The sequence below is a fragment of the Acanthaster planci genome, linkage group LG14 (genome assembly GCF_054643075.1).
Source record: "Acanthaster planci isolate LZ-2023a linkage group LG14, COTS_SCS, whole genome shotgun sequence".
In the NCBI taxonomy this organism is placed as follows: domain Eukaryota; kingdom Metazoa; phylum Echinodermata; class Asteroidea; order Valvatida; family Acanthasteridae; genus Acanthaster; species Acanthaster planci.
Window position 1 is genome coordinate 3,424,542 of NC_141790.1, and position 22,718 is coordinate 3,447,259.

Sequence of the window (22,718 nt, forward strand, 5' to 3'; positions counted from 1 at the left end):
GCAACACAGCAAAACACATTATAGAATAAAGTCACTAAGGAATACTGATGGAGAACAGAGAAGAAGGGAAAGAGGGTCATTAACTAATGCAAACAATAACTAAGAACTTGTACTCGGTGAATAAAAGTGGGGGTGTTGCGCCACTAAAACCACACAGCCTTGGGAGTCATGCAACATATCAGTCGAGCCGAAGGCATTTACCGGTTAGAATTGGCCACTTGAGAACACTTCACCTTATAGCCAACCGATAATCAAGGTATTGGTCGGACTGTTCTGTCGGACACCTATCCAATAGGAATTTTGAGACGTTGCCTTTATATTGCATTATTTGGCTATAAAAATTATTTTTGCATAGTTCAAATTGACACTAACGGGCTTCCGTTCCTTTTGATGAAAAACCCTAAAACCATTTGGTTAAATCTCGTACGATAGCCCTCATTATACATGGCGTCAAACCTCTGTGAACAATTCCACTGTCATAAAAGTTTGTCTGAAATTCAGACATGTCGGCGTCGGGAAATTGGGCTTTAATTCAGCTGAGTGTTCCCTAACAAGGTGCACTTGAAAAAATCGCAGAAAATCCTACATAAACATTTTTCGAAATTCTTTAAAGTTGATCAATTCTTGTAAAGAAATATTCCTTCCACGCACATACCCATCCATAAGTTTGTCAGAAAATTATTTTCGTAGTTTTAGGCACAGTCCTTTGTAGCATGTACATACTATCGCAATTTACGAATCAGAATATTGATAGTTTGATGAAGTTTATTAGCTGTGGAATTTGAGATAAAAACATTGCTCCGGTAAGGCACGAGAGGCGAAAAGTGAAAGCGCGCCACGTTAGGGGCCACTCCACGTTAGGGCACATCAACGAAACATGTACACCGAACCTAGGTCACTTAGGGTATTCCGTTTACAAGTCATGTATACGAACAAGCAAACTTTGCGCGCTATTGCTGTGACTTTGTTCGTTTCCTAGCATGCCATGCCTTGGTAGCAAATGAACCTCGGTTTCAAAAATGAAGTTCTCGTGAACTAAACGTTTTACTGAGGTCTTTGTCTTCATTCCGAATCATTATTTACGCCCACATGTAGGAATTCACTAAGTAATAGTTGAGATTTGGTCGATATGCAAAGTCATCCAGTCGGGAAGAGAACAAAATCTAGCAAAAAATGGCAACAAATCTGAAACCTTCATGCAGCTTTCTATTACATCATACTCTTGAAAACTTCCAGTTGACTTCGAATCTTTTGTTTTAGGCCTGTAAAAATCAAGTCAAACGAAAACAAACTTTCAACGAAAAGAACTTTAAGCGGAAATCGAAAGTTTGCACAATCTGTCAATGTATCTCGATTTTTATTCAATAAATGAGTTAGGTATTGGAAAAATCCTACCATGAATATCTTGAAGTGTGGTCTCCAAAAAGTGCAAAAAGGACGTGTTTTAAAGGCCCTTTCTCGAAGAGCCGGGGCGTGTTTCGGCGACCCAGACCATAACCTTGTTTAAATTTTGGTCAGTAACCTCAACCTCACCATAATTGATTTCCCCATACATCGACGAATTAGACAATCGGAGCCCACCGGTTTCACAATGGTGATCGGCTTTAGGAGTGTTTTTCGGAATTATCATTTCTAAAGAGAATGTCCAAACGTCTACGATTGTGCTGGTGGAAATGAAACGAAAAGATGAGTACCGGTAATAAGCTTTGATTTGTTTTGTCTTCAACACCTGAAAAACTTCTGGGTAGTTTTTCCAGATTATTTTAATTGAATGAGAGTACTCACCACTGTTGTATAATAATGGCAGCTTAGGTTGCTCTGCAGGTTAAAGATTTTACAGGAGTCGCTAGGAATCTTAAGGTCAAGGAGTCACGATATTCATATTAAATCTCTACTGGAGAAGAACCTTAAAATATTTAGAATCTACCGAAATTTCGTAGAGGAATACAATACCTGAAATAACTTTCAATGCCAAAAAAATCTAAAACACTGTCTTCAATTGATAGAAACATCAAAAACATCTAAAGAGCTATAAGCATAAGCACCTTTCCCAAACACCAACATGTTTTGTTTTTTTTAAATCTAACCTTCTCTTGCCAAAAGGGACTACAATATTGTGGAGTATTTGTGGGAAGCAAGTATTCTGAACGTTTTAATAACTTTCTTGAGATCCCGACTCCTTAAAAAAACAGGTTTTTCAACGTTACTTCACTCTGTTTCAATTTCTCAGTTACCCAGTCACTAATAATGTCCCATTTGATAATAATGAATTAATAATGAGCTTTCTTTTTGTTGCTCAAACTGTCACTTCCATTTCGTCCTTACCGAGGGTAGCATACTTGACGGTCCTAGAGGTGGCGTTGACTTCGGCCAGGCACACCACTCCTCCCATGGTGGTGCCGTGGTGGCGGTGAACTTCCGCCGCCTCCTCTCGATGTTGGGTCAGAGCCGGGCCCCAGGAGTCTAGTGGAGAAGTGATGTTGCGGAAGCGCTAGCCAAGGAGGGATGGAACGAAAACCAAGGACTGAATGAATCCTAAATGTGTTGTTTGTGATAGAGATACGGCAAGAAGTTTTAGTGGTAATCATGCATGTCATCATCATCATGGTATTTTCGAGCAATGTGGTGATTTTCACCCTCTGTTCTTTTTTGTTTGTTTGTTTTTGTTTCTTTTCCTTTTTGTTTGTATACTCGCAATGTCTGCAATCACCATTATCTGTCATCTTAATTAGCCAAGGTGAGCACAAATTGACAAGTAGGCCTACGTAGGCCTAGTTCATAAGAAACTTCTAAAACCAAACGACTCCCTGTCAGTTTTGAATCTATAGGCCCCGGGCTTGACCAGAAGAAGGTGCAAGTTTCCTAGCAACGGCGGCTCCTTTGGTAGGAATTTCACTTAGCTGGTTCACGAACGACTATGAATGAATGCAAGTTGCATGCGCGTCGCTACCAACAAAACGAAAAATCCTGACCAGCACGGCTCTTTTCAACTTATAAGGGGGTGCTTCTGCTCATGGTGAATAGGAAATTATATACTCAGTATATAGGCCCGATAAAAACAACAATGGGCTCACAAGCTTTCATCTGTATAAATAAGCCGTAGTGGCCACATTATCGTTAGAAGATGTTGGATATGGTTCAGTTTCCCATGCCCTTCTATGTCCACTGCCTCCCACAAGTTTACTGTTTAACAAACTAATAATCTTTATTGACCAATGAAACACGAGGCGACTAACACTTGTGAGTAAAGCCAGACGTGTTTTGAGAAGCACTCTCTTTCAATTTCCGATTTGGGGGAAGCGTCAAGCTAGGTGAGACACAATTCATAGGAACACTAAACATAACTGTATATTATTGTTATAGCTTTGCATCAACATCAAATGCAAAGTCTGAGTGCCTGCCACATGTCCGAGAATACCAGTGCCCTGGTTGGAGTGTAGGGCTTACACAGCACAGGTGTCTAGGGCTTATGGAACACTTAATCTAGTATTTCATGTTCTTTACCTCCATGAAACTGCCCTTCCTTCTGAGCAGCTCAAAGACCACATGTCCCGGAATACCAATGAGCGTGGTGATCATAATCATCCAGCCGAGCGCTCTGGCCCAGGGCGGGTACGATCCGTTGTACTCGGGCTCGGTCCAGCTCACCCAGTTGAACACCAAAATAACCTGCCCACAAAAGGAACAAATGATGTCGTAGAGTCTTTATACTCTAATTTCTTACAACAACCCTTTTAAGGCATTTGTGTATTTCCATTAAGCTTTTCTCAATTTTCATTTTGCTATTTAAAAAGTATGTCGGTGCCTGTTTGGTTTATAAGACATTAATATATGTTTCGTTTTGCAAATCACACACATACCAGGAGCTCAATTTATTTGGGCGAACTTTCTCAAAAGCAAATGATTTTATGAGATTCCTACAGCAGTTGTATCCAGGTGAATTAACTTTTGTTCCAGGAAAAGTTGGGCGACTCAAGGAGGATAGAACCCCTCCTCAGACACCCATGGATTTTATTGGATGGACGAACTTACCCCCATGGACAGCGGAGTCAGGACCACCCAGTTCAGCGTCCACCACTTGAAATGCAGCGTGTCCACGTACCGGTCCCCAATCATGGTGCGGATGTCGTTAATGAAGCGTCGTACGCCGTAGCCCCAGCTCAGGCCACCGGTGATGAGGAATGCGAAGAGCACCATCGCAAAGTTTGCGCCGTAATTGTCCAAGAGAGACATCCAGTAGGGCCCGGCCTGTCGGACGGAAAGCAGCTCAGTTGGAATTTCAGTACTTCTACTATGGAAGGTAATAATATGAGAAGAAATGTCACTTTGCTAATATAACCCACCCCCCATGATGGGTCACTGGATAACCTGTCACGAGCGTTGCCGGAGGGGGAAAATATCTTTAGATAATTGATAAGTGGCTTGCCCCCTCCCCCTGGAAAAATCCTGGCGACGCCCATGTAACCTCTTTCAGCTAATTCAAGCACAATACACTCGTGCCAATGGTTAAGGGTTTAGGAGCCATCTACAGAACTAAATAATTACACAGTACTGGGGAAGCTGTACTGTTTGGCTTTCTCTTAACAGTCTCCCATTCAGTAGTCTGGTGATCTCAACATCGTTAGATTTTTTGATATCTTGCATGGTTACATACTTCAGTTATGCAAATCAAACTGCTCAGAACCAGCACCACACAGATTCCCAGAGTGACAAAGCTCTTGCGCCGAGGTGGAAAGAGCCTGGGGTATTCGTCCACTAAGCTCGTCGCCAACCTTTCAATACCTACAAACTAGATAGAAAATGAAGTGGATTTTGGTGGTCCCAGTCTCTGACACACTTTCCCCTCTTCTCATCACTCAAGCTAAAGTTACCTTCACTATCTCAGATCCTTCACAATCATTCAAAATCCTGCAGGTTCTAGGATAATACAGTCTACTGGCTTTAAACAAGTCTTCATTTTCCATGAAACTGAAGTGCAAGGAATAATGCCACAATAGGTCGATGTACAATCGCACAATAAAAAATTAAATTTCACCCCAAATGTCACTGAAATAAACAGCTGAGGTTAGCCTCTAAACTAATAATATCAAATTGTTAAGAAGATAAAAAAGGAAAGATGAGTTTTAAACTGAAAGATTAGTAAAGGTTGTAGATGTCATAAAACACATATACCAAGCCATAAAAAATTGTACCTCCATTTAAAATAAAACAGATAAATACCTGGGTATCCAGGCCCAGTGTAATGAGCATGAAGAAGAAGAGAATCGACCAGAAAGGAGAAGCTGGCATTCTGGCAACTGCCTCTGGGTAGGCGACAAACGCCAGGCCAAACCCTGAAAGAACCAACAAGACAAATGGCCAAACACTGGTGAAAAGACTCGGAGGAAAAATGGGAACGTCTATTCAACGAAAAAAGACCAGAAAACTGTTAGGGAAAAAGGAAGTTAAGTGTTGTTTTTGAGCGAGAGTATCACGTGTTTTCTTTGCGCATCTCAGTTATATTTCCAGAATTCGCATACCTTGCCTGACAACCTCAGAGACATCTTTACCCTGGACATGGGCCATGTATCCCAGGATGGAGAAGATAGCAAAGCCGGCCAAGATACTGGTTGCCGAGTTCAGAATGCTGACAATCATCAAATCCCTGCAGCAGAAATATAGACAGATCAGTCAGAATGATACTTTCCAGCCTGGAAAAAATTTGAGTTTCTTTTTACAGTGCCTCGAAAATAAAAGTGGAAATCCATTCAGGTGGTTTGGCAATTCTGTTGAAGTGCTTTGTTGTAAATTGCACACAATGAAAGAAAGAACCCGGACGTCCATCTGGGTGCCTGGATTAGCTTGGTTAAAAGGCCAAAACTTCCAAAACCAAAAAAGGGCAATAAAATATTCAAGACCCCAAAATTAAAGGTGGGATACAAAACTCTTACTTCTGGTATTCTAAAAATGTTCCAATCCTTGATACATTTTCTCAAAATGAATGATTATTTTCACCTGTATGTGTTGTTGTGGAACTTGTTGTAGGACGCCAGTGTTTGTAAACCGCCAGTAGCAACGCTCAGGGAATAGAAGATCTGCACCACTGCATCCAACCAAACCTGAGCAGAAAAAAAAGCAACACCACCACTAACGCAGTTGAACGTCTGTCCTTCATTTTGATTGCCAATCAAACTAAAGAACTTGCACAACACCGCTGTTTCGGCACGGAAAAGAGGTTGTGCGTATGCGCAAGATTTGCGCCATTTAAGTGCGCCCTCTTGTGGTAAAAAGTACTATGAATATTAATGAGCTGAAAGGATCACCTTTTAATTAAATCCTTTTTGAGAGGCACTGTGTTAATGAATATTTTTAGAATACGGCTTATTAAAAACACAAAATTGGCCTTTTAATTATCAGTACGTTCGGCCATTTTGGTTGCCGGACACGCGTGAGAAGAGTGTCTAAAAGTTAACGTCTGTTGGTGATTGATCGACGATTACGGGATTTTTTACCGTTGTTAAAGCTTCAAAAGTATTGCTCCTAGAGTTTTGCCAGTCTTGGCTTGACATCCAGCTTGAAGAATGGACCTTTTACAATCTATTTGCGCTCTGTGAACTGTGCAAACCGAACGGTACGCATTTGCAAGGCATTACACGACACGCTGATTTTTGCATTGATACACTACATCTTGAAGGAATATCCACGAGAGCTCTACGTGCGTGATTGTTTCATGGGTGCCCTCACCGTGAAGAAGTTGCTCCGAAGTACATGCCGTCAGGTACCTATCTTCAAATAGCATTATTTTTAACAAATTTGACAAAGATAAACATATACACGACAAATATGCCTGTGTGTTTACTCCATTGCACAGTACACATACGTTCATTTATAAATATGTCGGTTTTGGGTTTATAGATCATGTTATTATTATTTGCAAACCGTGCTTACAACATAGCTAAGGCTATGCATGCCTCTACACATCAAAGTTACTGCATGGTTCAGAATATCTCTTGATATCTTCTCATCAACAGGTGCTGAACTTTGTGGATTACTGCAGTCATGTCTTTCTGCATTTTTGAGCCAACTGCTTTGGTTGCATTTATTGCACTTGACCCTCCCATTCATGAGGACATTCACAAAGTACTGCTTGGCAGGTTGGATATGCAGAAGGTTGATTTGCTTTTTACATACTGAGCAAAGAACTGTTGAAGATGACGATTTGGAAAACAGCTCTTCTGGGCATTCCAAGCAAACAATGTGCTCACAATGTGTTTCAGTAGGTCTGTTGAAGATTTTGCAGCAGTACTTGCAAATAAAAGAACTATCATCTGACTGAAAATCCTGCCCCATTGTCGGAGTCGTTGTTTGCCTAAGCCACTCGAAGTTCCTCTGCACAGTTGCCTTGGCTTTCTCCTCTTCCCTGTCAACAGTCATAAGATGAGCATGTTTCCCTTTCGAAGGACGACCACCTCTTTTGGAAACGTTCACCTTGTCACAAATGAAGCAGGGGCCTGTTGGAGGGTGAGGGGGGCAATCATTTGGCTCAGGATGTGTCTTAGCAAGATAAAGATTTAAACTGCAAAGATGGCACATGAAGGGAGGGTAGCAATGTGGCTCATCGGTTTCTACATTGATTTTATACTTTGCTTGTATCTTCTCTTGATTTTCTGAGCAAGGCTTAGGTTGCCTGTTATGGATTTTCCATGGATTTACTCTCTCAGCACATATTCTGCATAATGTCTGGAGATTGTGTATGTGATCCATAATCAAAGAGCCACTTTCAAATGGTCTGTCAATTAAAAGTAATAAATTTACATGCTTGTATCCTTGAAACTTTTGTCAAGAGTAGCTTTGTTCTGTCCTTTTTGATTGGTATGTAGTTCCAGAACTATTTTTTTTTTATTTAAGGTATTAAAAAGTGACAAATGAAAACAAACAGTTTCAGTGTAAGAAAACAATTTCAAATTTTCTTTAAAATCCTTTCAAGTAAAAGTGATCCACATGTTATGTAGTTTTTGAAAGTGCATGTAATCTGAAAAGAGGACTATTTCAGTTATCAACCTCTGAGTATGTTATTTAAAATACCAGTCGTTTAAAAGTTTTGACAATACCCCACCCAACCTGTTTATATAGCAGAAAGTGGAGGTTATTTTGCACTGCGGGGAGTTCATAATTTACCAAAGAATATCGAGTTAAAGTGCTTGTCACCCCGCTTTTTTTTCTAGTCAGACGGGTATGCAGTGTCGGGTAGATCGCCCGCGCGTGATATACATGTACAGTGCACTTGTCTGGCACCGGTACCACGCTTACGTGGGCTACCGAAATGGCGGTTCAGGCTGAAAACATCACCCATGTAAAGTCTACATTTTTCGAAAACCTTGAGGTTTGCACAGATGGGGGTTTGTAAGATGAAGAGTTGTTTTGTGATATTATGTGTTGTTTTAGGCTAGGAAAACTCTAGGTCATAGAGAATATTCATCTGTAAATCTTACCTCGTCAAAAACACAAAATAGGAGCAGCTCAGTTTAGCTTTAAATTTCGCGCTTAAGAAATCCATTTCAGTTCGCTTCTCATGTTGCACTTGTCAGTAAAAAGTGTAAACATGTGGGAGTGGTCGAAAACATTCATCAAAATCGTGAATATACAGTATTATTATGACTTTAAGGCAGTGTTTACAAAATGGGTGAAGACCATGACGGTCAGCCTGGATGACCACCATCTCCCGCGGTGACTGTACCAGGCTCCCATCGCAACACCCCTCAATACATTTCAGTTGGATACCAGTATCCCTTTTATTATTTCAATACATTTATGACTGTATAATTTGTCCTGTGTAAATACATTTAGAATACTTTTGTTGCGTTTTCTGATTTTCGAAAGATCAATTTAATTTTACATTAAGTTAACCTTTGTCTCCGCTGTCCTTTCTTTGTGAGTTCTGTCTTTTGAAATCCCCGTGTTGAGGTCATTAATATTCATGCTAAAATAATATCTGACTACTGGGATCAGAATTGTACAATAGACTATAGACAATACTATAAGCATGTCAAGGTGACTACATACAAGACTACACGTCGTGCCACTGCCGTGTCGAACTATGAATGTGGCAATAGCGCGGCAATGGGACAGCAGTTGCGCTAAACATCGAACGTAAATAAAGCAGCGTCGTGCCACTTCGTTTGGAACACCGATAGTGCGGCATACCCTGTTGAGCTAAAGGGCTTGCCGTTCCGATTTCAATTTGAAAAAATCTGAAAGAAATTCCAAAAATTCCATCAACGCAAAAGAATACACAATGGAGGGGGTCCCCTTTGCCGCATATCTTGCATCATATAGCAAAAAAACAAAAACAAAAGATGGCTTCCATTACGTTACTCCAAGGTTGCTGATTATAGTCACCCTTTCTCCATTTGTTATCAACTGCAAATCCTTGTCCCTCAATTCACTCTTTTGAAAAAGAAATTCTTCCAACCAGTGAAGATTCATTCAGTAAAGGAAAAACCCCAATACAATAAAAGGTTTCACTTGTACCTTAGGCTTAACGAGGTACTCCCATCGCGGGGTGATGAAGAAGTAGACTCCTTTATCAGACCCCGGCAACGTCAGGCCTCGAATCAATAGGATAATCAGTACTACGTAAGGGAATGTAGCAGTGAAATAGACGACCTAGAAAAGCATAAATACCAAAACGACAGGATCCCAATAAGTTATCAGTTATTTTTTTAGTGCTCTGTAATATTCATGCCTTCAGGTAAAAATTACGCAGACTGCTATCCATAGATTTTTAAGAAACAGAAAACTCTCCCTTTCCCTCTTCCACTCTATTGAAAATGTAAACAATCGTTTAGGATGACTTTAGGCTCACGAAATGAATGTTTACCTTGCCTAGAGATTTAACACCCTTGATTTGGCACAAGAAGGTAATGACGTAGTCACACATCAGACAGAGTAGAAGCTGCCATACAATGGTTCCAGTTTCGTTCATTTTGGGCGATTCTTGTGTGACAATCCTCCTGGAATAAAACCATTCAGCAAAGAAAGGAGAGAAAGCAAAGTAGAAACTAGATAATAATTCAGCGATGTCAGGGACTAAACTGTCTTGAGACTCAAAGGCCCTGTTGGACTTTGCATGTTGATTTTCAGAGTTATTGTAGGCCCTCTTCCTGCAGAAAAACTAGTCATAAATCATTTCTCCTATAAAAGTCAGCATGGCTGGCATCCTTTGTTGATGACGTGATCCATGATGTTTTGAAAAACAGGCCTAGCCAGCACCTTTTTACCCATACTGTTTGGTCGCAGGATATTTCTAAGGATAAAATAAAAGTACGAGAACAGACAAATTTTAAGTATGGAGGTTTGCGGTAGCACCATACAATGATATCCTTGTATGGTGCTACATACTCAGAAAGAGATATCCTTGTGTGGTGCTACATACTCAGAAAGAGATATCCTTGTGTGGTGCTACATACTCGGAAAGAGATATCCTTGTGTGGTGCTACATACTCAGAAAGAGATATCCTTGTGTGGTGCTACATACTCAGAAAGAGATATCCTTGTGTGGTGCTACATACTCGGAAAGAGATATCCTTGTGTGGTGCTACATACTCGGAAAGAGATATCCTTGTGTGGTGCTACATACTCGGAAAGAGATATCCTTGTGTGGTGCTACATACTCGGAAAGAGATATCCTTGTGTGGTGCTACATACTCGGAAAGAGATATCCTTGTGTGGTGCTACATAGTCGGAAAGAGATATCCTTGTGTGGTGCTACATACTCAGAAAGAGATATCCTTGTGTGGTGCTACATACTCGGAAAGAGATATCCTTGTGTGGTGCTACATACTCAGAAAGAGATATCCTTGTGTGGTGCTACATACTCGGAAAGAGATATCCTTGTGTGGTGCTACATACTCGGAAAGAGATGTCCTTGTGTGGTGCTACATACTCGGAAAGAGATATCCTTGTTTGGTGCTACATATTCGGAAAGAGATATCCTTGTGTGGTGCTACATATTCGGAAAGAGATATCCTTGTGTGGTGCTACATACTCGGAAAGAGATATCCTTGTGTGGTGCTACATACTCGGAAAGAGATATCCTTGTGTGGTGCTACATATTCGGAAAGAGATATCCTTGTGTGGTGCTACATACTCGGAAAGAGATGTCCTTGTGTGGTGCTACATACTCGGAAAGAGATATCCTTGTTTGGTGCTACATATTCGGAAAGAGATATCCTTGTTTGGTGCTACATATTCGGAAAGAGATATCCTTGTTTGGTGCTACATATTCGGAAAGAGATATCCTTGTGTGGTGCTACATATTCGGAAAGAGATATCCTTGTGTGGTGCTACATACTCGGAAAGAGATGTCCTTGTGTGGTGCTACATACTCGGAAAGAGATATCCTTGTGTGGTGCTACCGCAAACCTCTACACTCAACTTGCCACCCTCAGCATGAAAAGCTTCAAAGCGCAACAGACAGATTTGCTTAAAGTTGAATACACACTTTTGACTCGTATTTATTTCAACAAAAGCTGATAAATATCTACGAGTCAGTGGAGAGACGGGGGAAGTGAATATCAATAAAATAGTAACGAGACGTTTGGAGAGGCCTACAGCAACAACGCAGGTCTATAGTCATGGGCGGAGATTTCTTGTCAAATGTGGGGGACGATTTCTGACAGATCATCTTTATGCAGAGAGTGACACAGCACATGGTCCAAGGTACCACGTCAATTAAGGAGCGGCTACGGTTACGCATAACGTCAATGACTTGAAGGGCGGGTGATCATATTGGTGATCCCCTGGGTCAAAAAGTGTGTGGGGGGATATCCCCCATCCCCCGGGTTTTCCGCCAATGTCTATAGTGCACATTTATGTTTGACCAAAGGCACTATACCTAAACACCCATTTTTGTGTTCTGTGTCAACTTTTACACACCCAAGCTAACCTCAGGATTTTTCTGATTTTAAAAGAGATTGACGTTTGAAAATCCCGACATATGGAAAATCTTGATGAAAAAACCCTGCAATCGGGAAAAGTCCGGAGAAATCTCACCCCTGCCTACTATTTATTAATCTCAAGTCCCAAATCAGTTCTCCCAATTCAAGTTAAATTTCAAGTCAATTTTTTTCGAAGTCAAGTCTCAAGTCAAACAATTCTGCGTCTCAAGTCTGATTTCATTCTGAGTCATCGATCCAAGATAACAATACTCCCAAAATTTAGTAGGAAACTTCGGGGAAAAACATCAATTGAAAAGCAGTTCTGCTTTTAAGGACAGTAAACACTGCAATGAGAAATTTATAGATTTTAAAAACCAGTCAAAAGTGTTTTTTAAACCAATCAAACTCACTGCAGACATACATCCAATATTCTTCGCTGGGAGACTTGCGCATTGCTTTCCAAGGATCATTGTAGTTTTCCAGGCTGAAGTTCCCTGGATCAGAAACGGTGATATTTAACTCTTCCAACTCAAACTCTGTCAAATTCTTCAACGGCACACACTCATTGTCTAAAGTGATCACCCCTTCAACTTGGAAGCAGTCCATAACGATGTCGCTGGAATGAAGAAAGAGTGCTAATATGACCAGTTTTTATTTGATCAGGTTTAATTTATTATTAATTTTTTTTTAGTTTCCTAGACCTGTCCACTTCCATAGTAGTTGGATACCTACAAAACTGTTTTTTTTTTCTTTCCAAACCTTAGCAAACCAAAAGTGAATCAAATTGCTTGCAACCTGTTCCATCCATGAAGCCAGACGTGGTTCTGGAGCCAATGGGGGGGGGCGCCAGGGGCTAAATTGTATACTCCTCTGCTGTGCTCAATGCACGCGGGCTGGCACGCATGCAGCCTTGAATTTCAAATGAGCTTATATGTCTGATTGAGTTCAAATTTCACATTTTGTAATGAAAGGGAGTGTTTTTACACGCATGCCACGTTAAAAAAAATATCGAGCATGGCACAGCCGAGTCCTTTTGGTGGTGATAAATAATAATTATACCAATCACTTTCTTCCTATTCATCTATGAAGTATTATTGACAAAAAAGGTCAGAGGGCATGTTGTCCCCTCCCCGCTGGATATGCCACTGGGGTGGGGGATCCCCTTCCCCGTTGCAACTACCATGGATAGGTATCCTTCACAGCTCTAGATCTTATTCTATTTTCCTTCGTTGTCAGTTGCCAGTACCTGCACATTGGAGTGTTCCAGGGTTGCCCGCAGCCAACCCAAGGTAGTGAGGACGTGAAGGAGATGAAGAAATAATAGAACGTGTAGGAGATGACAACTCCATAAGTGATGGACACATAGAAACATACGAGGAACTGTCCGTAACTCACGCCTGGAGAATAAACATAACAATTGAAGAAAAAACCAACAATGGCAGCACGAGCTTTTACAGGAGGTCATTGCCATAAGTCAAATCATTCATGGTCCTCACAAATCAGATACAAGTTCATAATTTATCTTCCAGTTTTAACAGTGGGCACAGTCCCCAGTTTGCATTTTACCTTTTATCCTCTTGGTTATTTGTAAGCACTCGATAACGCTGGATTATACTAACTTTGTTTCAAATATCCTACTTTGCTAAGGAGAACTTCTTTATTCCTTGTTACTTTTTTGTTTGGTTGGTGACATTGTTCTTGGCCTTTTTTTTTTACCTTTTAAGATTGGAAAGGCTCGCCAGCAGGTCATAATACCCAAACTGCAGTACTGGCCAAAGTTGACCTCCATAAAAAACATGGGCATTCCGGCAAAGGCCAGACTCAGGAAGTAAGGTATCAGGAACGCACCTGTGAATGGCACACAGACACTATTAAAGATCCCAAAGGTTCTCAGACAAATGCCATTATAATGAATGAAAGAGGTGCCTGAAAAAGGAACTGCTTGAGAAAGTGGTTGAGGAACTGGGACACCAATTCTGCAAGAACTGTTGCTCAGGTGACCAATTTCAATATCGCAGGTACACATATACGACTCGAGTTTTTCATGAACAGGTTACTCTAAAAATATGCCGATAATAACTGCAGTTAACCATGAAACGAGTTGCTGGTGCGGGGGGTGGACTACATTGATGATAACTAATACACGGTGCTCACATTCAGGATCATGTGGGCAACCGGGCCATGTCTCTTCAAGGAACAATAATCTATTGTCGGTTTCCAACTCAGTTTCGAGCAGTTGAAGTAAAAGTCTTTCATGAGCGTCTTCCACAAATCGAGGGTAGACACACCGCATAGTAGTTGGTTTGTTTGTCGTCCTGGTCCCGTACATTTCGTACATTTTTGACTAGCTCTCCGTTTAATTGTTTGATATCTGACGGGACGAGCTTCCCGCATCTTGCCAAAAACCTAATTTTCCGTGAGTGGGAGGAAATCTTGCTCCAAATGCTCTACGGGCTTTGAACGAAGGGAGCAAGAACGACGTGATCCAAGTCGGTGTACGACACGATCCAAGACTCCTACGTAGACAGCACGCGATATACTTTGGTGAGTTTCAACCATAGAGCTATAGCTTTAATGTTTCAACTGAGTAGTTTTTGCGTCTGTAAATGTAGAACACGTCAGTTGGGGCAAACGATCATTCTGTTGAATCGACAGTAACTTGTTTTGATACTCAGAGAAACCATTCATCGGGTACGATCATGTTTCTGATGTTATACCAAGTGTCCTGTGCAAGTCGTGAAGTAATTCAGATCGACCCTATTTCCAACGTTTTGCAAAAGGATGCAATGTGGAAATGTCATAGACCTGAAGTCTTTGTTAGACTCACAGCTAAGCTGTCCAAGTTGTCAGCGTCGAGATATAATGATAACGAGAAATTTTCCGACTCCTTTTTGGGATTGGGTTTACTGGAATGCTCGTTTTGACGGTACCCGATTTTTCGTGCCTTCGAGTGTTTGTCTGAGTGTCGTACGCAGTCTTCTCTTGTATAGATTCACTCATTCAACTCTAATAATAGGCGATTTTGGTTCTTTCATATCATTGTGAGTAATCGAAGAAACGCAAAAACGCAAACATTTGGGGATTGAAGCTTCTCAAGTTTCTAAAGCTCGTTTAAATTTTCCTGTTCCTTCAAAGTCGGCCTCTTAAAACGATTCGGATGACGTATACACTTTCACAACAGTATTTGAGCTCTGAGCAATAATACCACTGAATAGTTGTATGATGTATGGACAAAATCAAATAATGCTCCACTTGGGAACAATCTAAAAATAATAAGCAACAAGCGTGCATTAGATGAACAAAAAAACATCCCAAATAAGAACTGAATCCATCATCCAAAACATTTAGGTAAATTCCTTGACAAAAAAACTATTTTAAACCAAAATACACAGACACAATGCACATCTTCTGAAGCTACAGCAACATAGGATTGATCTTAATCATGACAGATTTCAGTGCACGTGCAGACGCTGATCATGAAGCTATGAAACGGTTTTATAGTTCCGTGATCAGATGAACAAAAAGACATCACGAATACAAACTGGCTACATCATCCCAAACGTCCAGGTAAAATGGTTTAAACCAAAATACATCCACATACTGTACATCTTCTGAACACTCCTTTTGTATTTATTTATCTGCAAGGTCTTAATTTGGTGTAGAAATACAAGTTTTGCATTCAAGTATCCAATCGAAACAAATCAAGTGTCAAAACCCATGTTTTCGTGGTCGGTGAACATTATGGACATTATTTCCAGATTAACAATGTCAAAAGAATGTGCGTGACATGAAAATTTGATTTTCCATTAAAGACATGTAATACAAAACAGCTATTATTTGCAAATAAAAAAACATGGTTTAGAAACAGTGAATAATTATGCTTATGTTCGAGTACTTCAGTTTTACAAATTTGCAAAACCCGCGACTTGTGAACGTATACTCACCGCCCCCGTTCCTGTAGCATAGAAAGGGAAATCGCCATAAGTTACCAAGGCCCACAGCCAGCCCCAAGCAGGACAGCACGAAATCCAAGGGGTGTGACCAGTTCCCCCTCTCCTTATTCTCGTCACCACTCCTCTCTTCCTCCAATTCGACGGCTCCATCGTCCTTCTCGTCGGCTCCAAGGTCGTCCTTTTCTGGCTGCTGTTGGCCGTTCATCCTGCAGTGTTTTAATTGGTATACTGTTCCCCGGTACGTCCGTAGCTGGCTTCGTCGACCCGACCAGCCACACACGTTCACAAAATTGTGCCTGAAACACCAAAATCATTCCACTGTAGGTCCATATCGAGTTAGGAGTGGCGACAGACAAACAACGTGATTGGCACCATTCATAGATTATGTGGTAACTAAACACAGGGCAAGTGTATTGACTATGCAGATAAAAACAGCCAGTACGTTCACGCAGTCTATACGTTGTGTCATGTATGTTTCCATGTATTCTATTCGATATGTAGAAATTATGATTTGAAACGGTGCAGTGATTTTTATCAGTGTTGCAGTTGAGACACAATACAAGACACAAGACCACGCACAAGACTAGTCACAAGTCACAACAGGGTTAACAATTACAAAGGAATGCTTTAAATTTGTTGCCCTTCATTTGAAAAGCTTGTGACTGAAATTCAGATTAGAGGTCTTGTGTTGATCTTTAGTCGTTTTTGACTTTCAATTTCTTAATTGCACAGTTCTTGCAGATCAACGAAATAGTTAATATGCTAGACCATTTAGCTAAACTTAATAATACCGTAGATTCAGCTGACTAGATTTTGGGGGTTGATATTTGAGTTATTTTAGACACGGTCTATGCAGCACTCTCTACGTCACTCCCAGAACTTTAAGGCTTAACCCCCTACGATTGGATCAACAGTAGCCAGGAATCTTTAAGTCAGGGAACCACAAAGTTCATTGATCCCTTATAATAAAATAGCGCCCTCTACTGGAAGAACCTTAGTTCCTTGTCAATAGATGACGCTGTTTCAAAAACAATAAACGAGGATTGGTATGATCAAAGTTTCTAGCGCCGCACAGCGGCGCAAGATGGGGAACTCTCCACTGAAACGTGTAATCGCGATTGGTGCCATTCTGGTGTGATATTCGACGGAAGTATTTGCTCGCCAAGTACAAAAAAAATGTACACGTACGCATCGAGGCGGCGCTCCGTGTACGTCTGGATCGCGAATCACAATGTCGGCGACGTGTGCAGCCATCAGCTGCAAAAGCAGGTTCAGGAAAAGCTCTGAACTATCATTCTTACACGTTCCCCAAAACAAAGAAAGGCAAGTAGTAATTTAAATAGTGAAAAGTGTAATTTACCAGAAAATAGGCATACAATCGCGCCAAAAATCAAGACATAGGCCTAACTTAAGCTAGGCTGAGCCCCCAAATTAATGACGTTCATATTTCTAATGAACCTCTTTGACTCATGAATGTCTAGCCGCAGACTTAACATTCTATTTATCAGGCCTACAGTGCAAATACTGTTAAACTGAAACATGCGCATGGAGAGGGGTTTAAGAACAACCGCGAAGGCATATAGATGTATAAAGACGAACAGATTGATTAGAGAGAGAGGCAAAAGATGAATTACGAACTTTAACCCTTGAACGGAAATTGACCAGCATGTGGTTTGCGAGTATGAAATCTCCCTTTGACCCTCTGTATGGCCCTCCATAGACCTGACCCGGGTGACTTTAGCCAGTTGACCAAAATGTCTCTACTTAATTAATAGATTCAATATTATAATTCAGTATTGGTAGGTTTTCTCTCATATATACACGTATAATGTTATACTACCGTCACTTTGTCATTGGCCACGTCAGCTTCTGCAGCTTTGAAGTTGAATAAGAGAATTTGCCATTGTTTTGTTCTTGGATAAGCTCAATATTGTAAATGTTCGCTATTCCCTTTCAATGATAATGAATGAATGATTTGGAAATTCGATTTAAATTATGCATAGCTTTAACTATTGATAATTAAGTTTAGTTTAGGTTAGTTAAATTAATTTTCTTTTACGTAGATTGAACCATGAACATCATCATCGATATCATCATTATCATTATCGTTAGACATCGTCATCGTCATCATATTTAATATAACAAATCGTCACCCTTTTGAGTTGAAATACATGCAGAATAAATGATGGTAATGAGTGTGTATTATACTGATTCGTCCGATGTTTTCAGAGATTAGGAAGTCGCAAATTTCTCTTCGGAGTTTTTTCGTCACATTGATAGCGACTGACGCGAATGATCCTTGAGCTGGACCAAGCTAGACCAATAGCGGACACAATTTTCCTATGTCAACAGGGGCTGCGTGAGGTTGTCCACATCTAGGACTAGGTTGTCACTCCTTTGGAGACAGTAGACCTAACTGTAGCTTTGGCAGCCCGTTTCGGACACGGCCAGAGACTCCTTTGGTTGGAACTGCGCTTCACTGGTTCATGAGCGACTATAAAATGTACGCGCTACGGTCGCGTCGCTACTAACAAAATCAACACTCCTGACCAACCAGGCGCTGTTCAATCAATATGCATGGGCATGCCTCTGCACCCGGAATTAAAGTTTCCCGCTTTTTTTTTTTTTTTTTGCTTTTGTTCTGGGCGAAGATGACGATTTCTTTGGTTATCTACTTATTGCACAATAAGAACAGGGATATCAGAAACAGAGTAAAACATGTGAATCTGTTGGACAGTAACTTTAAACTCTGAGCACGGTATATCTTCAAAATTGATCCGATATTTACCCGACACAACGCCCGCTGAAGTCCCAAGCAACCAACTTGACTATTGAACGTTGTCCTCAGACACTAATATGATTCCACGATGTACATAAAATAATATTTAGTCATCTTAAGTTCTCTGGAAGCATTTTCTTTACCTAAGCAAATGTTTTCATTGGAATAAAAAGCTTCGTTTAACCTCCCTACAGTCCCACAGTGCAAATCCATTTAAGTGCATCTTCAAAAAAAAGTGACGAACCGGTAACTAATAAAACCAATAGGCATAGTCAAGGGTAATATTGTCAAACTTTCATTGCCAAAAATCTGAAAACGGACCCGTCAGTTTTAAGCCCTTAGAAATTACAAAGGAAATCCAGTTGAGCAGCCTTGAGCAAAGTCTTTTGTGCTACTGTTTGTAATCTATATTATGATTCATTTCAAGAAGTAAAAGGAATGAATATCCAATGGCTGTCCATGGCAAGTGAATATCAACCTTACAGAAAACAACATTTTAAAGTATACGCAATAACTTTCTCTCAGGCATGCGTTTTCTGCAACTTTGTACTCTTTTTCATTGTATAACAACTGAACAGTGCACTTTTTTGGAAACTTTAAATACGCATCCATGCTTTCCCGGACAAGGAAGGATGCTGTTGCCGTGAAGTCATCTGGTGAAGATACAGCTCAGTGCAGAAGTCTTACTGGTCACATTGTGAACCCGGAATTTACTTACTGAAATCATTTCTGAAAAGGGATTGGTGCTCGATTTTGCTATACTACGAAAGCCCTTGAGCACCATCAAGCATATTTTATGAAAAAGAGAAGTACGTTTCTACAAGATGCATTTGTTTCCAAGTATGTTTTAACGAGATGCATTTTGGAAACATTTGTTGTTTATTTTTACGTGACGTATTTTTCCTCGCCCCAGACTAGGGCCAGCCTACTGGACTATTTCCGAGTCTGTCTGTGAAATCTTATTTTCTGTTCTGGTCATCTCAACACGTCCATTTGTTTAATGGTACGTTTCAAGTGGCCGCTCATGCTAACTCCCTCCGCTTTCCATGTATTGTTTATACGCATCCGGACGTAAATTAGAATTTATTAGTGAACTGGTCTATTATGCCGAGTCTTTGGTTTGGGAGAATCTGGATCTATTAAGATGGCAAAGACATCCACCGTACGACGATCCAATTCTCATGCCTTACGGCCAAACTAGTCCAGATGGCATTGAGTTTGCCCATACTAGTGCACGGCTGCCAATTGGTAAACGTGGAGGTCAAAAGCAAAAGAGGGTTTTAGATTGTGTGGACGAGAACGCCGTTCATGTACACAGCGGACATTCACTCAAGCAGTCAACAGCCCTGTTCATACAGTATACTAGAGCCTCGAAGTAAAAGGTAACGTATCACAGCGAGCTTCTGGAACCCTTGCTCGGTCTGCCTGTGGGGTTTTACATTGGGCCGTCCTATCACGTTCGATAATTTTTGGAAGAATAATTCCTAACTGAAACCACCCATGAAACAAACATGTTGGAATTTTACCTTTGCCTTCTTCAACTAATATTCAGGAAAAGTCACCAAAGCGAATGTTATTAATGACCTTTTACGTCCGGCGATATCTTACCTAGGTCTCTTAGTCCATATACACGTTTGTTTTCACTTGCCCTGTTTCTTGAAAACGAGATTGTACAACTGTGCAAATATTTACCTACCTGCAGTCGATGGGTTCCAGATTCCGTTGAGTTGACATCACGCAGTTGTTGGCAAAGGTTATATAAAAAATTATAATCTTTCGTAATTGCAGTATAGTATTGCTTTAAGTTTATTACCTTAGGCCCATAAATTATAGAAGTGTGTAAAATATTTTGATCTGTTTTATTTCGGCTTTTACCGACAGACTACCATAAAATTTTTATTGTTCATCTGCGTACAAGGCCACCGCATTGGACTGTTCTTCATGTATTTTAGATTTTCGGAAATGATGGGTCCATTTTTGGCAGGATATTTCTGTTTTAGGTCAGGTTAATTTTTCAGTTTCTACAAATTGATAGACTTGCAAATAGTTTCCAAAGCCCCTTTTCCAAGTTGGAGCAACGAAAAAAAAATTACAAATTCTAAAATCTTTGCACGACATTTTTCATATCTAGGTTCCGGAAGCGCGCCATCAGGGGTCAACTTTCAGGCTCTCTTCCTTTTGAAACTGTTTCGATTTCAGTTGACACGCTATCAAGGCGTTGTGACGTCATGTAACGTCTTAGTGTTAATCACACGGGCGCGCCATTTTGAACGATCAATCGTTCAGATAGCTGGCTTGGCGAAAATCCATTGACTCCGTGAAGCACTTCTTTTTCATCATTTTGGCAATGTGTTGGATTAAGAGGCATTTATGTTTCTTTATGATGGTAACCGTTCCATGAATAATGACTTCAGTTACAAGGATTACCAGAAAAATGGCTCCCTCTGTGAACAGCGTGCTTGATTGAGATGAACGGCAAATATGCTGTGGACGCGTCCTGGATTCTGGCAGTGGCTGGGCCAGAGAACACAGCGTACGCACAAACTGTCAAAATGACGCCATTGCGTCGCAGTCCACTAAGTGAAAATATAATATAATGCGAAAATATAAACTCCCTAAATCACGTTCCCACGCGCAACAGTACTGTACGTACGTTAAAAACGATGGAACACTACTGCGCCCACCACACGGTTGTGTACGGTATGCGTCCCTAGAAAAAAAAAACGAATGGTTTTATGCTTGGCTGATCCTAACACATAAACTATTTCATAAATAATTCCGAGTGCGGTCTGAGGGTTGAGAAAAAAAAATAGAAGGTCGTTCAGATGGGATCGATTCCATGATTTTTGCTTACCAGTTACCCTTTGAAGTCTAAGGTTCCTCTCGCACGGCTCTCCAAGACCCGAAGAAGAATTTGCCACATACCTTCCTAGACCAAAGGGAATGGTTTTATGCAAATATCTAGACACTCTCTTCAAAACTTCAAGATTAACTTTGTCAGCGTTTTCCAAGCAACAGATGCTGTAATGCTTCAGTAGAAAACTTGTGTGTCCCGCGTTTGTAGACTGTGCTACATGTGTGTATTGTGCGTGTTCGTTGTATACCCAGATATACGTGTACGGTAAGAACTGATAAATAATGCATGATTCCGGATGAATATTTATATCGCCATGGTCTGGTCTTTTATATAATTTGGGCGTTCTGAGTATTGTCTTCTGAACAGTGAAGTCATGTGATCAAACCCCGCGGTTTTTAAAATAAAAAAAATATACACCACTCTAACATCGAACACGATTGGAAGCTTTGCTAACTATGGTTTCACAAGCTTGCAGATACATGTATTAATTAAGAACGCCGATGACCAGGTTTTGGGCCGACGGTAGGCTCCAGGAGCAATAACCGGTATCTCTGCCAGCAGACCGTAAGTTTGAACCTACTGTTATTATTTCCTTGTACAGTTTGTGTCACTTTGAACATTGAATGGCAGTTATATTATTATCTAAAGATCCTTACTCGCCTTAGTGAGGCATCATAATGATACTTGGACAGTGAAACTTGTTTAATTATGGTGTGCATCTTTTATAAGGTACATGTAGCCTTAATGAAGCTATTATCAGCCTTGATTAATTATTATATGATATTTATGACATCTTGTAACGAAGCCAGGCGATCAAACCCCCTAGCTTCATTTATGAGAAGAAGTGGCTATTTATAGGGTATACATGTATATCATTATCGTTTGCTGCAAAAATTGCAGATGGCAACTTTGCTTAGATAGAGGCCGTGCTGGGCGAGGCAGACATGCCCGCGACCAGCCGAGTCGTCCCTACCTTGTGAAAGCACCGTCCGTTTCGCGAGGCAGACAGGCCCGTGACGAGTAACAGCCCAGACAAGAACTTCTGGTTGTTCGGTGACGGTTGCCCTTATTCCAGCCGACTTATCTGGAGGTAGCGTTATAGGGACATCTGAACAGTTAAGAGGGAGGCCCTCATCACAAGCACTCAAAACCAAATGGAAACTGACTTAAACACTGACAACGGTTGGCCCATTCATATTTTCTTTTGCCGG

The 22,718-nt window shown here is 40.7% G+C and overlaps 1 protein-coding gene across 1 annotated transcript; it reads right to left on the reverse strand.

The window, feature by feature from the left end:
• Positions 1-90: 90 nt before the first annotated feature.
• Positions 91-21,708, reverse strand: LOC110986990 (sodium- and chloride-dependent neutral and basic amino acid transporter B(0+)-like). The gene is made up of 14 exons (XM_022249362.2): positions 21,505-21,708; positions 15,863-16,167; positions 13,635-13,766; positions 13,165-13,315; positions 12,340-12,534; positions 9,860-9,992; positions 9,511-9,645; positions 5,995-6,098; positions 5,520-5,644; positions 5,221-5,333; positions 4,655-4,789; positions 4,033-4,248; positions 3,505-3,669; positions 91-2,491 (listed from the first exon to the last, which is right to left on the reverse strand). The coding sequence occupies exons 2-14, from the start codon at positions 16,074-16,076 to the stop codon at positions 2,297-2,299; spliced, it is 2,013 nt and encodes a 670-aa protein (XP_022105054.2). The 5' UTR covers positions 16,077-16,167; positions 21,505-21,708; the 3' UTR covers positions 91-2,296.
• Positions 21,709-22,718: the final 1,010 nt, after the last annotated feature.